Raw genomic sequence first — 16,221 nt, forward strand, 5'->3', positions numbered from 1 at the left:
TTAAAAGATACTGTTCCTTGCAACCCTGTAATCAAATGTCTTTTAAAAATGTTGGTGATTAGTGATATATTTGTAGCCCTGGACTCCTTCAGTAGGAAGTCCGGTACATACACTGAACAAATAAAAATAATATTTGTAACATGATTTTATTTCACTAAATTTGTACACCACTTGATTGTAAAATAAAATAAAAGAGGCTCAAAGCTGTTCACAAAAGGATGAAACCATAACATCAGGAAAAAATTACAATACATTAAAACACACACACAGTTAAAATATGGCTCACATAATTTGGGGCCATTGCACTGCAAGTTTCCCTAGGATCGCACTACTGAAGATAACAGCACAACATGATGTCCTGATTCACACTGAAAACTGTATTCCGAACTGGAGCGTCTCCCTAAGCCTAAGGAGACACAAGTGAAGCTGAGGAAAGGCAAGATGAAAGTGACTTTCTGAAGAAGTCAACAGAGTGCATTCATGCTGCCAGGCCTAAATCAACTTATAGTGATTTATCATTTTGAATTTAGAGGGTCCTCCAGCATAACAACATCTGCCTTTTAATTTTCTCTTGCAATCCAATCCTAAATATTATTATTAGCCTGCAAGTTCAGTGGGGCTCACCTTCTTCTGTAAGGCATGCCTAGTCCTAGTGTTGGACTATGACCAGGGAGACCAGGTTTCAAAACCCCGATAGGCCATGAAGCTCACTGCGTGATCCGAGCCAGACACCAACACTCAGCCTAACCTACCTCATAGGATTGTTGTGAGAATAATATGGGGGAGGGGTGAGCCATGAACACCACTTTGTGCACCTAAGTGGGAAGACGGGATACAAATGCAATAATAAATAATGTAAGAGGAGGCTCAAATCTGATTCCCACTTTTGAGAACTGCTAAAATATTTTACTTTCACACACACAAAAGAATATGAAAGCCCTTTTGGAGCTTTGGTATACTTTTTTCAATAAAATGTAGGTGACAGTTTTCCCATCCACTTCCACCAAGTACTCACTGTTTGTTTTTATCAAAATGCCCAAGTCTCTAATTATGCATCAGTGCAAGTGTGTAATAAAAAAGGCTATTTTGTAGCAAACTTTTGTAATGCAAACAACAAGATAAGATTTGTGTTTTCAGTGGATACAGGTTTAAGAGGATGGGAGTGAAGAGGAAGAAAAAGTCCTGGGGGCAGGGAATCAAACTGCAGGATTCTAAATGTACACAAAGCAGGATGAAGTAACAGGACACTAGCATTTCATCTGGAAGAGAAGAAGAAGAAGAGTTTGGATTTGATATCCCGCCTTTCACTCCCTTTAAGGAGTCTCAAAGCGGCTAACATTCTCCTTTCCCTTCCTTCCCCACAACAGACACTCTGTGAGGTGAGTGGGGCTGAGAGACTTCAAAGAAGTGTGACTAGCCCAAGGTCACCCAGCAGCTGCATGTGGAGGAGCGGAGATGTGAACCCGGTTCCCCAGATTACAAGACTACTGCTCTTAACCACTACACCACACTGGCTCTCATCCCTGACCACTGGTCCTGCTAGCTAGGGATCATGGGAGTTGTAGTCCCAAAACATCTAGAGGGCCGAGTTTGAGGAAGCTTGCTCTAAAAGGACAAAACTGAGGCTAAAAATCAGTTTGGTAATTTGCCACAGGAGCATTTTGAAGGAAAAACAACACAAGCAGTTCCAACAAGATTTGCTCTTCAAAAAACTCCCTCGCCAAATTCTCAAAATGATTTTTGGAGCCAGCAGAGTTTGGTGAACTCTGCAGAGAACACCTAAGAAGTCAATGCTGAGACATTTGCAGGTGTCCACTACATCTTGTGTGGATGTTAAAGAAGAACATCTCTGGACTGTGGACTCTAACAATGACCAGAGCTTAGAAATTTCAAAACAGCAGGCTAGAACATAGGGAAGATGTAAACTCTAGAAATAATAAGACATGCAAACAGAAATAAACAATCAACACTGTATTCCATCCTGTTTTCTAGTTTTTCCTCTCACGAGGCAGTCAGCATTCTGTGACCACTAACCCAGTTCTGTTCTTATTGAAATATGGGTCTGTAAATGGGTGTACCAAAAAAACACCAAACAAAGGTGAAATTTACACATATATAAAAACCGTTCTGAAAATGCTTTTTTTAAACTGTTTTAAAAAATAATTGAATTTTCCATAAGGATCACTATTGCCATCTAGTGTCACATTACATATTGCACTTAAAATACACTTAAAACATTTTACTTGCAGCTGGAAAGCGGAGTCCAAATTCATAGCTAGTATGGGGTCTGAACTGAGATGCAAGTGCCTAATGCAAATCCTTACCCACGACACTACACTAGTCCTTGTAAACAACACAGAAAGTCATTTTCACAATGCGTATGTTAGTGACTAGCAGGATGACATGTCACAATGAAGCCACCTGCAAAATGTACTGATGGCTGTCATGGTCCTTTGTTTATTTTTTTGGCTGAAGAGATGTACTAGCAGAATCAGCACAAAGGGAACATAATGCATCTGAAAGGAAATACACATGAAGCAAAGAACTGACAAATAGTCTGTTCAAATTGGGAAAGCAGAGAATCAGATGGCAGCAGATTCATCCAAAAGGTGAGAGTAGGGTTAAAAAAAAATCCCTTCTTAGGGGAAAAAATGTTATCTGGAGTTTTCAAGTGATCACACCTTTTCACACAGTGCCTTTGAAAATCCTTTGAACCATCAAAGATCTCAGTAGGAATGCCTCAGAAATTCAGCTGTAGCAAGTAACACACTTCAAAACATGGTACCTATTTGGTCCCCTTTCAACATGCAAACATGTCTTTGTCAAAAAGAAGCAAGCATTCCATTTAGTTTAAGACCTTGCCGATTAATCATTTGATGTGTTAATTAAGATAAAATCTTTTTTTAATCAAGGCATACTAAAATGGCAATGTGTTTTCTGGAAAACTTAAAGTCAAGTATAGTCACATATATTTAGCAACTACATACTTGATCTATGGCCTATTCCTACGTATCTATTGTAATTCTATGCCAGAAATGTAAGGTTGGAAGTGACTGAAAATCAGCCTACTCAATACAAAATGAGAGATAAACCATACACTTGGGTCGCACTGCCTTTCCTTTAATCCAGACTCTGACATGTTTCAGTCACAGCCACCTCAGCTGATGATCAGCTGGAATTTAACAACTGGAAGCCCATATTCTGAGCATCCGGAAGGTCACTAAGGGTCAGTTCAAACATAATGCAGAAGATCTATTAATCATTATGAAGAAATTATAAGCAGGCTATCAGCATCTCCAGTTTTCCCTCCTTCTTGGAATAAGCTGGACCTCCAGCCTTAACATCTTCTTAGTCTTACAACTGCAACTTATTATCTTAACCAACTACAAAACCTAACTACGATAGAAAACCTGGTTAGAATGAACCATAATTAGCACCCGTGGACATATAGCAGCAAGCAAGGTGGGCACAGACAACATCAGAGCCTAATAAAAAAATATATTATTATTGTTTATACCCCACCCATCTGGCTGGGATTCTCCAGCCGCTCTGAGCTTCCAGCAAAATACAAAAAATAATAAAATGTCAAACATTAAAAACTTCCCTGCCTCTCTGGGTACTGGGGGTGGGGGGAAATGTTATCTGGAATTTTCAGAGATGTTTTCTAAAAGTTGTGTAATTCTTTTTTCTCCCTGACATTTGCTAGAAGGACGTTCCACAGGGAGGGCACCACTGCTGAGAAGGCACACTGTCCCCTTCTCTCCCCTCACCCCCCCCAATTTTACATTTGTCTTAGTACTTTAAAGCTGTAAACAACCTCCATATTTTCTTACCTATCAGGAATGCCTAGTCTCTTGACACTTCTGTAAACTGAAAGGGTATTGGCCACATGGCGGTAGTTAAACCAGAATCGAGATGTGCACACCTAAAAGGGTCAGGAAAAAGTAAGCATGTGTGGATATATTTATGGTTAGAAAACAGTAGAATTAATTCTACAGCCACAGCCCCACAAAACTATATGAGTGCAGAAGGAAGAACTGTGTATGCAGCCAAATGTTTCTTTGAAGCTTTCACCAGATGCTTCTTATGATTCAGCAGCAAGCTTCATTTTGAACTGAGAAACAAATTCTGTTTTCAGTAGCAAGAGACTGCAATAAGAACTCTATTAAAAAAAAAAAAAAAACCTCTGTTCTGTGTGCAATTCTCCCATGTGCACATACAGACTGAATACATGATTCTCCCATGCGTCTCTGGGTACTGTGGTTTAGGCTAATATGAGGGCATTTTTCCCCATTATGTTTTATTTTTAAACAAATGGTGACTGATACTAGTTACAATATTTTCATTAGAATTATTTATGCTCTTCAGAAGCTTAGTGGATGTAACATTTTGGGATGGGATCCAATTGTCTATCCCACCCTCCACCCCCATGTGCAAGCAAAAAGCATTTCCATACACCATCAAAGTGGCAATATCTTGGAATATTTGTGCACATTGATCATGGGGAAGTGGACAAAAATGTAGAAACTTACCAAAACTGCCCAGTTGTTTGTATGTCCACTTCTAAAAAACTGTTCTGCTTGATCCTGAAGAGAAAACAAACAAAATAAATGCAAGAAACAAACATCCCAGAACACCGATTGTTGCTGACTGCTTATTGATAAACAGGAAGGATTTGTGCCACTGCAGTTTGCCACGAGAACTAATTCTGTGAATGCTGCAAAATCTAACAGTAGCTCAAATTTTTACAAACAGGACTACAGTATAGGAAGTTCCAGGGTTCAAAATAAAATACCTGAACAGAACTGGAGTAGGAAGCCAGTTTGATTCACAAGCCAATTTACCTATTTAAAACTGGGCCAGACCTGAAGATGCTTACTGCCAGACTACAAATTATATTCACTGTGGAAATTAGGTTGTTTTAGGCTTTGAGGAGAAAACTGGGCAATAAGTAGAAAAGTAACTCATTGCTCCTGCCTCCATGTGCCTATGGTTCCCTCCAGCTTTCTCAGCCTGTCTCCACAGGTGTCTTCAGTGTTCTCAATAGGCATTGCTCAATTACACATGACTATGTTTCACACAGCAACTGTTAATATGAGGACAACTCTCACACAGGTTGCTGCTATTATTATTCCTATTGCATATATGAATCACTTCCTAAGAAGCATCTTGAAGCAATTTCACCACACAATAAAAACATATATAAACCAATTCCATATATAAAAGCAGTTACAGACCATTACATCCATAAAAACTATTTCAAATCAAATACAGACACCAACTGGGGTATCTCCACACAGAAGGGCTCTTGCAAGTCTCCCACAGACCTCCAAAAAGCCTGTCTGACATGTAACTTGGGCAATTCCAAGATACCCACCACACTAAAGGCCCAATTCCAACACTGTGTGGAGCAGGCCTCCTTATAAGCTAGTATCTGCAGGATGCCCTCTCCTGTAAAGCACAGTGTTTGATTAGATATGTAGGAAATGAGGCAATACTTTAGGTATCCTGGCCTTTATGGCATACCCCCAAGCATGTGCAAACATTCTCTATCTCACCAACTGTTTCAAAAAGTATTAAACTGACAAAGGTGAGGTGTTATCAGCGCCATATGTAATCTCCACACTCACAGATAGCATACCTTCAAAAGCCAGGTGCTAAGACATAGGCCTAGTGATATCCCTGCATGTTTTTCATTGCCAGCTGAATGAAGTGGCAGAGTTCTGGACTGGCCAATATGTTTTGGTCAGCTGTAACTGAGGAACATGTCTGTCTGTTCCGGTTTGATTAAAATAGGATTTTAATTTGCTTTGTCAGGCATTTATACTTTTAACGTGCAAGTGCCTGTGCTTGTAAACCACCAGCGCATAACAAGTGATAAAGGGCAGTATAGAAATTAAATTATTATTATTCTTTGTAAACAAACGTGGGGGAGATATTCTCCCATCCTGCCCTTCTTGCATGCTCTCTGGAAGTAACAGGATGCTTGGTTTTATTGACTCCCAAGTCTGATCTGGCAGGGCTGTTTTTACCTTGTTATGAATATCTACACATTTGCAGAAAAGAAGATTGAATGGCTGGAACAACTTCCATAGGGGAAAAGGCTCTGTTTCCTTGTTTAGGCACAGTACGAAAGATTTAGAGTTGCACAGGTGAGCATGAGCAACTGAGTGGCTGACCCCTGCCTTGGCCCACCTGAATGCCTGCCCTGTCCCTCTAGCAACAGCAGCTGTGAGGATGAGGTCCAACAGGCCTCATCCTTCCTGCAGCGCCTCCAGAGAGAGGAGGAGCAAACAAGCTGAGGCGGCAAGGTGTGGCGATGATCAGTCCCACCTGTTTACTCATAAAATGCAACCCTGCTGGGAAGACTAGGCTGGGCTGGGCCGGAGGACGTCTCCAAAGCCTTGATCCACAACCTGGAACCGACCCTGCTGCAACTGGCTCTGGTGCGTGCGTAGGAACTGTTCCGCAAAGGTGCATTTCCACAACCAGAGGCTTCTACTGTACTTCTAGAGTTGTGCTTGCTTTTATTTCGCTTTTAACGTCTTCTTCTCAAAGAACGATTTTAATCCCTGGCAAAAGGCTCCTGGGTTACACAAAGTCACTCACTCACAGCAGCAAAGAGGGGACACTGGGAACTGAAAGCTCAAATGCTAGTTTAAATGAAACAGGAGCGTCAGGGAGGGGAAAGAACCAGGAGCAAATCCCTTGCGCAGCCGTGCAACTCAGCTCAGCTAGCTCAAGCCAGCCGGGCCCCCTCGCCCCCGTCGCGTACCTGGATTCCGTCTGCGATCGCTAGACTACAGCAACCCAATAAAAGAGCTATTACTATTGCTGCAGGAAGACTACACCGAGGCGCGATGGAGGCAGCCATATTAAGCAGCTCTGACGAGCAGGAAGAAGGAGGAGCTTTGGAGGCAGCCGGCTTTGCAGCGCCTCCTCTTCTTAAAGGTGGCGACTCGCTCTTGCCGGTAGCAGATCAGTCCGTGCGAGAAATGACCAATTTAGAAACCAAGAACTCATACACCGACCACTACTAATGAAACACATGCTGCAGATATTTTTCCACATTTATTGTGCTATTTTTGTGATATACAAATGACGTGAGCAAACTTGGTATACTTATTTGTGTAACATTATTCTTGTTTATAAAGCCCAATAATAATGAGAAATGATTCAGCTTTCGCCTCAGTGCTCGGCTAAGAGTCGCTTCTTTCCAATGAATCTCGGTCATTGCGATTTCCGACTAGGATGGGGGGGGTATGGATCAGTTGGCTGTAGTTGAATGGTCTGAAACCCACATGTATTCAAGCCCGTAAGCATTCCACAACGAAACTATGACGATACTGCAGCCCGATCCAATGTAGGCATGAAAGGCAGAAGTTATTATAGTTCTCCCCCCCCCCCACAGGTTATTGGAAAATCCCTGAAGGTTTTGTCAGCTTCCCCTCCCCCCCCAAAAAAAAGAATCCTGGGAAATGTAGGTTACCCTTGGGGCTACAGTTCCCTGCACCCTGCTGTCAGGAATCTAGTGATGGGATAACATCCTTCACCACGCTTGAAGCATCAGGCCAGATTATGGGGGGCAGGGCATAGATAAAAAGGTGGGCCTTCCACATCCGTCTCCAAAGGTCTGTTTTGTATGAGGAATACTAATGACAGCCAAGAACAACACATAAACACAACCTCTGATGGAGTTGCAAATCTCAGAAGCATTACAGGAGATGAAGTTGAGCTGACTATAGCTTTACCAAGTCCGCTAGCTAGCTAGCTATTTACTTACTTACTTACTTACTTACTTACTTACTTACAGGTAACTCTCCATTTGCATGTGTTCCAAGTGAGACACACACCCCATTTTTCACACTGGAAGGGGGCAGGGGCAGGCTTATGCGCATCCCACTAATGCACACAGTACTTCAGAATGCAACCTGCACGTAAATGGGGAGTTGCCTGTATTTATTGAATTCCTATACGACCCTTCATCCGACGATCACAGGGTGGCTTACAATATAAAAACACAAAAATACAGTGCATAGTAACAAACAGCAACACCCCAACACACACACACACACACACACACAGAGAGAGACAGAGAGAGAGAGAGAGAGAGAGAGAGAGAGAGAGAGAGAGAGAGATTAAAAGGCCATGTATAGTTTAATTAGTCAAAGGACTGGGAGAAGAGGAATGCTTTTGCCTCCTGTCTAAATATATGCAGTGAAGGTGCCAGGTGAGCTTCCTTGGGGAAAGCATTTCACAAATGGGGAGCCACTGCAAAAAAAAAAGGCCCGTTCTTATGTTGCCGCCCTCAGGACCTCTTGTGGAGGAGGCACAAAAAGGAGGACTACAGATGGTGATTGTAGGGTCTGGGTTGGTTCATATGGGAAGATTTCTAATGGGCCAGTGAAAGAATTAGCTAGAATTAGACTTTTAATTAAATTGATTGTGGAGGCAGAAAATACCTACAAAGGCCCTGTATCAAAAGGATGATGTGCACAGTATATTGTATGCCTAATAGCCTGCTCTGTTCACCTGAAATAATGCATTCTTCATTTGCTCTGTGTCTTAAAGGCCTTTGATCTGATCCAGCAAAGCTTCTCTTGCAATCAAATAAATTAGCACCAAATATGCTAAGATTTGCAAAACACTGAAGGACAGATCTATGCAATCTAAACCTTATTTAGAAATGAAATAAATGGAATCCTGTCATCTGTATGCACAGGCCCAAATTTAGGTTTGATGAGGCCCTAAGCTACTGAAGGTAATGGGGCCCTTTATATGTCCAGCTGTCCTTTGTCAACAACAAATTGTCACTGTTTTTTTCTGTTGAATATATGCTATATGGTAATTTATGGACCTAATAGGTATCTAAAGTCATTTTATTTGTTTTTTATCTTATATTTTGGAAATGTACATCCAGGGTTTTTTTCCCTTTAATTTTTTTGGGGGCCCCCGAGAGAGGGGGGCCCTAAGCTATAGCTTGTTTAGCTTATATGTAAATCCAGCACTATCTATGCATCTGAATCATCTATTATATAAGTTGTTTTGTTAATTTGTCCATTAAATACAAAGACAATATTAGTCTATACCACTGCCCTACGGTAAGGAAATCTTGATTCTTCCACCAGTGTCCTATTTTTAGTCCTATTGTTGCTAGCAAGAAAATAAGACAATAAGTGCTGCTACTAGTCTTGAGCACAACTGTTAAAATTTGTAGGTGTCAGCTTCAAACCCTCAGGTACCTGGCTTTTTCCTAGCTCTGGAACATGATTGATTCTTTTATTAAATCAGAGCCGAGTCATTAGTGCCCATTTCTGGTCCAAACAAAAATGACTACACAGCAAGATGCCAGCAAAAGATTGTATGCTAGAATAGAAGGGGCATTTAACCCAATTGTTCAACACTAAACACCTGGACTGAGACTAAATGTACTATTATTAGAACAGTGAGAAGCTTCTGGGACAACATGGCTGTTCTTTATTTCCTTTGAAATGTGAGAGCAATGAAAGCTGAAGATGTGTTCATAGTATCTTCTTTATTTACATGTACCCAAGCAGAGCCTCTTGGAAGCAAACAGACTCTTAACCAATTTTCCCAAAGAGCAATTTGGACAGACCCTCAGCCCCAAGACTGCACGCCCAGCTGAATCCAGCAAGCAACTCTCCAATCTCTGTCATATTTCAAAATGAAAAGTGCTGCTTCTCTTGCACACCTGCAAAGCACAGGTCTCAAAGCCCACCTCTGCCATTGAATTATCCATTCAGGAAATCCTCCACAATCATTAATCAACATTATGAGTCTTCTGTGAGGTTTCTAACCACTCATTCACTATGAACAAGCCAGCCAAAGCAACTTCTTAAACGATAATGGAAGAGAAAACATATTTGGTGAGAGCTTTTCTTAACCACAGTGCGTAGCACATTCTCATGCTGTCTGCTCTTGGGAATTTTTTTAAGACTGAGGGATGTAATGGAGCAAAAAATGTTAATTTGGCATTTTTAAACTCAGTGAATTCAAGTGGGCACTTTCCCAAACGTATTAAATGAAGGGTTCTTTTTAGGAAACACATTTTTACATATTTACCAAGTGCTTCGGAAATAATTTTTTTCAGCTTGTATGGTTGCATTTACATGAGCTGACATTTCAAGTTGCCTTCTCAGGATCCTCAAAGGGTTCCCATACCTTTACGAGTTATGCAGGAAGAAAATTAAAAGCCCCAAGATACAGTTTCTCTTGACACTGGAACTTTGTGCTGGGAAAACCAAACCTGGAGAAATTCTTATACATTCAGAAGCATAGCTGTCCTTGCCATTTTCTTTGAAAACACACCAAAAAAAACCGGGTACTAAAATCATTATACAACTGCCTGCCAATATTTACTAGAATTCTGCAATTTACCGATCCCTGTGAGCCCATATGCTATAGCAGTGCTTAGAGGACTGGATTAGGAGACCAGATTTTAATCCCTGCTCAGCCATAAAGTTCACTGAGTGACCTTGGGACAGTTGCTGTCTCGCAATCTGTCCTATTTCAGAGTTGTTAGATAGAAGAAAATTGGGCCAACCAAGTACACTGCCCTGTTCTAATTGAGGAAAGACTGGCTAAAAATGTATCTTCTGTAAACATTTTAAATATGTAACTAAATTATAACACTGCACAGGACTACAAATCCTGCTCACCCCACATATTCAGGGTCCAGTTAATGTGGCCCTAGCCTCTTCAAAAGGTGCAGAAGTACATTTGCTGGAATGTTCTGCTGTGGTGACTTACTGTATCACTGTCTTAATTTAATTGTTATTTGCATACATAATGTAAGTCGCCTCAAGAACTTCAATTAGAAGACGGGATATACCGTAAATATTCCTAAATAAGAATAATAATACATAATGAGTATAATGGTGATGTACAATGCTATATATGTTTTTCTTTTACTTATGGGATACCTAAAAGCCAAGACCAAGCTTTGGGGTATATGAATGAGATGCAACATTACAAGAGCCAATGTCTACTTCCATAGTGAGGCTATTCTTTCCTCTCCTCTCCCCTTCAGCCCCCTGTATATCTTCAAAATCTGGTCCAGAGAGTTGGGGGTCCTCTGGAATAAATGGAGGAGGGGTGCACAGGGGTTGCAGAAGAGAAGCCAGGACATTTGCTAGATGTTGAATGGGATCATTATAAGGGGGTGGGGCTTCAACGATTCCCAAAAAGGCCACTTTCTCTCAAGTTAGTTCTCTCCAGTGCTTTTTTTCTGGGAGGACGCAGGGGCAGCGCGAAGCAAGCCAGTCAGGCGCCTTGGGCGGCGCGTGTGCCCTGCGCCCGGGGGCAGCCACCCGTGGGGCAGGGCGAGTAGGGGCAGGGCGCTCCAGGGGATCACCGAGGAGTCTGCTGCATTCTCCCACTCAGCCAACCTACAGCTGAGGGGGAGCCAGCGGGTGGACCGTTTAGGGCAACACAGAGCTGCGGGCACTCAAGCCACTGTGTCACTCCCAGGAGAGATGTGCGGCTCGGGCGTGCTGCAGGCCCCGCGGTGAGTGCCGCCCAGCATTTTGTCACCCCCCTCAGTGGTGACACCTGGGGAGAATGGCCCCACTGCACCCCCCATTCCTCCGTCCCTGCACAGGAGGACGCATACCCCTAAACATTTGTACTTTTGTCCATTTACTGTATTTATTTTCCCCAATTTGAACTATAAAATGGTGATTTTCATGAGTTAAAATGAGAGTACCCCTAAACATTATTTTAGGGGGGAGCACTGGTTCTCTCTATTAGTTTGTCCTGCATTTATCCTGGTCCCCTTTAATCTTCCCTTATGTTTCTAATGCTTGCTTTCAGGCTTACAACTGCAGCCTGTTCCTTCTCATCTTCCACTGAATTAAGAAAGAAAGAAAAAATACTATAGTGCTCCTCACTATCTTGTGAATTTTAAGAGGAAGGAAAGCAAATGATGACAATAAAAGCTTTCAGTAGTATTGCTCCAATTTACTTGGCATCTACTGCTATAGCATAAACAGAAAATAGAATTTCATGACCCATGTATAAGGGGAAAGCACATCACAAACAAATTTGCTTTGAATGATGCCAGGTAACCAGTTGCATTTGCTCCAAATTCCCCAGTGAAAAACTGATTTATCTATTTCTTTAGTGGATTTCAAATTTATAAAGGCAATGCTAGAAAATGGCCTTTATCCGTTTAAAAGATTATAGGGGGTTGTCGCTTTAAAAAGCATCTCTGCCTGTCTTGCACAGGAGCAAGCAGATCAAATGAAAACTATGCCTTTGAGCATTCTGGCTAAAGAAAATCAGTGGCTAGGATTTTCTGTACCTTGAGCATCCCAAATGATACAATTGGGACCATGAGGGAGATCAAAGGTTGCTTTCTGTAGCACTACCCTTTGCTCAAAAAGCATTTGTTGCTTTTTCTCCTTTCTGTAGAATCAATGGGTCCACGCTGCTTGACATCTCATGTATCTAGATTCACAAATACACATTTTAATTTACTTATAAGAAGATTCACAACTTGTTCCTTCCACTCTCGGACTGCCAACAGAAATAGCAGCATAATAGACCCATACGGCTCTGGGGGCATGAGTCCCAAACCCAGGCCTCTAACAGCTGGTCTCTGCAACTCCAGGATCCCAAACATAATGTACTGTGTTCTACTGAGAGGCAAGGGTGCCTAGTAGTCTCTGTGATCTGGTAGCCTCTGAGACCCCTAGAAAAGTAGCCCATGAAACATGAGGATATGGTGCAAAAAGCAAGCATCCTCCTCCCTCCCTCCAATACATACAGAAATGGGAAATGAGGCCCACACAGCTTCATAAAAGCAGGGTTTATAGTTGGTGGCTCACACAGTTCGTACAGCAGCCCCAAGGCTTACAAGGACTTAAATTACTTTTAAAATAAAAGCTGAAGATTTCTTTTAAGCTTTACATAAATTAATCCTCCTTTAGAAAAAAAAACATGCATTATTTAAAACAAAACTTCTAAAGCATAACAGGAGTTTAAATATAGTAGCTACATCTGCACCCACATAGAGTCAGCAATGATGTCTGTATCTGTTGGAGCAGCTTTCCTGCCATAATTACTTCTGCATTTTATTAATATTATTTTAATTGGTGTCTCTGATCACTTCAGGTTTGCAAATATCTTTGGAAGAGGGTACACAGTTTTGTGGTTTGTAAGGGCATGAACTTGTTCTTGCGAGACTAATTTTAGGTTTTAATAAAGAGGAATAGAACAGTCGGGAAATGAATGGGACAGCTAAGATGTCTAGTAATGGGATTTAAGTAATCTCTGTGTTTCTGTTTCCACAGCAAAGGAGCAACTGCAGGGACAGCATGTCCTGATGAACTTTTGCTAACCTGTACAGAACAATCCTATACATGCCTATTCAGAAGAAAGCCTGAATTACTTAACTGTGAAGTTCACACAGCTATGTACCCGCTCCTTCAGAGGGAGTGTAACCCCATCAAGAACAAGCAACCTCCCCTCTGGTCTAGAGAATCTGGTCTAGAGAACCACCCACTAACCATGCCTCAGTCCATTACCGAGGCAGAACAAGGGTTCAGCACATCCACTGCCTCACCTGCAGATGTAAAGGAGAAGTAGAGCTGTGTGTCATCAGCATATTGCTGACAACGTACTCCAAACTCTGGATGACCCACTTAGAGGTTTCATGTAGAAATTACCAACAAGGAAAGAAGAACATATAAAAATGCCAACATACTTCAAATCCTTTTCATAGAATCATAAAGTTCTGTTTAGAAACCTCCAAGAAAGGAGAGTGAAATATACTCGGAGTCCTGCAAGGCAGTTGTTGCATTCTAGGATTCTACTTGCCTATTGTTCTAGGATCCAAGGTTAGTGCATAACAGAGAGTCTACCACCTCTTGTGGGAGTCTGTTCCAGTGCTGAACAGCTCTTACAGTCAGAAAGTTTTTTTGAAGGTTTAGTCGGAATCTCCTTTCTTGCAACTTGAAGCCATTGATTTGAGTCCACCCTCCTCTGCACACGCTCCAGCTTGTCAACACCCTTCTTAAATTGTGGTGCCCAGAATTGGACACAGTATTCAAAGTGAAGTCTGACTAAGGCAGAAGATAGTGGTACTATTTCTTCCCTTGATCTGGATGCAATATTATATTATATATATATATATAAAAACTTGGAAAAAAATTAAGAGAATGTGATTCCATGGTAGGCTTTATATGCAATCCACATTTATTAGTAATAAAATGTGTCTTCTTCAAGGCCATTAACTCCATTATTCACAGAGTGCTTCAAAAATGGTTAAGGCTAGTCATTAAGAGTGAAATAGCACCCAACGAAAGAGAAAAAGGAAAGATAAATAGAAAACTGTCAAAATTATCATAAATCACTGTTCTGTAGCTGTGATTTTACTTCCCAGGGACTGTCAATGAGTACCTTTCAAAAAAGAAAAGAAAAAGCATCTCAGATATTGGATAAGGAGAAAGGAATAGCCTTTTAAAGAGATCTACTGACCAGAAGAAATCTATGATTTCAGAAAAGCATTCAGAAAACCACTCCAAGGATATTTCATTGCCTCTTAAACCTATTTTCTGGGATGGCACTGCCGCTAATGGGTTTTGGTGTTTGGGGGTATTAATTATGTCCTACAACACATACACTCACAAAACAGATCTCATGATGCAAGGCCATTTAAAAGGGACAGGAGATTTGCACAGGGCTTCTGCATCTTTAGCAGCTGTGGAGAAGAGGACATTTCATACCATGTGCCGCTTGCAGGGCAAGCTAGCCTCTTTCACACCTGAGCACCCTAATATAGGGGAACCACAGGGCAGCAGTAATGATAAATGAGGGCAGGAATGTTGTCTGAATTGGACAGCAACACTAGGAGAGTTGGCACTAGGAGAGGCTGGTCATCACTTCAGGCAGGTAAACATCTTGGGCGACAATGTTCAAGAGCATCTGTTGTTCAGATTATTATATTTAAAAAGCAAACCAATGCTCTAAAGACAGTCTTCTGTAAGTTAAAAACGAATATGGGATGTTGGCAAACAATTCTAGATAGTGATTAAAAACAAGGGTTATCAGCAAGAGGGTTAAGAGTAGGCTTGCTAGAATCTTACATGTGTTTATTTACTTTAATGTACATTGAAACACACACGTCCAACTATTCAAGAGGTTTCAAGTAATCTCTGAGACCGCTCTGATTAACACTGTAATACTTGTCCTCTCTGCATTTTTCTGGAGGAGAGCCCTTCTGGGCAGCCGAGATGAAAACTGCTTGTTCTGATCTAATGATGTTGCTCTGAAACAGCACATATACTAGAGTTGCTGGGAACAATGGAACAACACTGGGAAACTAGTGAGTGGATATTTAGCACAATAATAGAGAAGTGCAAGAAACTGATAGATGAAGTGGATGCAGAAAATAAAAACCATGCCAATCAGAGTTGGAAATTGATCCACTGAAGAGCTCTACCAATGGTATAGCTACATTTCCTACCTCAATTCACATATTTCCTTACGGAGGTCGTAATTTATGAAAATCCACCTGCTTCCACTTTGCTGAAACTACATCCATCTCAGGTGTTGCTTCTCGTTGCTTCTCTTCAACACCATGTAATAGTGCATAGGGTTCAATTGCCATAAAGACTGCAAATTGTCAACAACTTGTAGCTACAAGACACATGTCTGGCTCCCTCTAGAATTATTTCTGTGGACACCATACACACACCCAAATAGACTGATGATTAACAAGAGGAATCCTAATCATGGCAAGGGAACAGTGAGGTGGAGCAGAACAGTAGTTTGACCATGGCATCCCAAGTCCTGTTGATCATACTGGACCAGATGGAAGGTGTGGAGTGGAGACCAGTACATCTCTGCCTAGTCCTAACTTCCTCCAACAGGAGGATAATATTGCTTGGTAACTGATCTCAACAAACATCTATTTTGGTTGCAACGAAATGAAATATCCCAAAATATTTCCTTTTTTCTTTCCTCCCCACCCCCTCTTTTCCTTTATGGCCGAATCACACCTTTCTTTAAAAGTATGATTGTAGGCATGCTGCTCCAACTTTTAAGCATTTTCTGGTTTAATTCAAATAGCAGCACAATCCTCCATACCATCCTCTTAATAGAAAATACATTCCATTGAGCTACACTAGGCTTGTTTCTGAGCAAACATGCATAGGATTTGCACTGTAAGGCTTAACACTTTACTGAAGTTGGGCCTTC

The 16,221-nt window shown here is 41.4% G+C and overlaps 1 protein-coding gene across 1 annotated transcript in view; it reads right to left on the reverse strand.

Annotated features, from left to right (window-relative positions):
- The window catches only part of PIGK (phosphatidylinositol glycan anchor biosynthesis class K), a 99,966-nt gene extending 93,041 nt beyond the window's left edge, over positions 1-6,925 (reverse strand). Inside the window, exons 1-3 of the mRNA XM_083743109.1 lie at positions 6,776-6,925; positions 4,533-4,586; positions 3,834-3,925 (exon numbers count right to left, since the gene is read on the reverse strand). Of these exons, the coding sequence (XP_083599235.1) occupies positions 3,834-3,925; positions 4,533-4,586; positions 6,776-6,874 (245 nt within the window). The 5' untranslated portion in view covers positions 6,875-6,925. The remainder of the gene's footprint in view (positions 1-3,833; positions 3,926-4,532; positions 4,587-6,775) is intronic.
- Between the last annotated feature and the right edge of the window lie 9,296 nt (positions 6,926-16,221).

Source organism: Podarcis gaigeae (assembly GCF_964106915.1).
Source record: "Podarcis gaigeae genome assembly, chromosome: 6".
NCBI lineage: Eukaryota > Metazoa > Chordata > Lepidosauria > Squamata > Lacertidae > Podarcis > Podarcis gaigeae.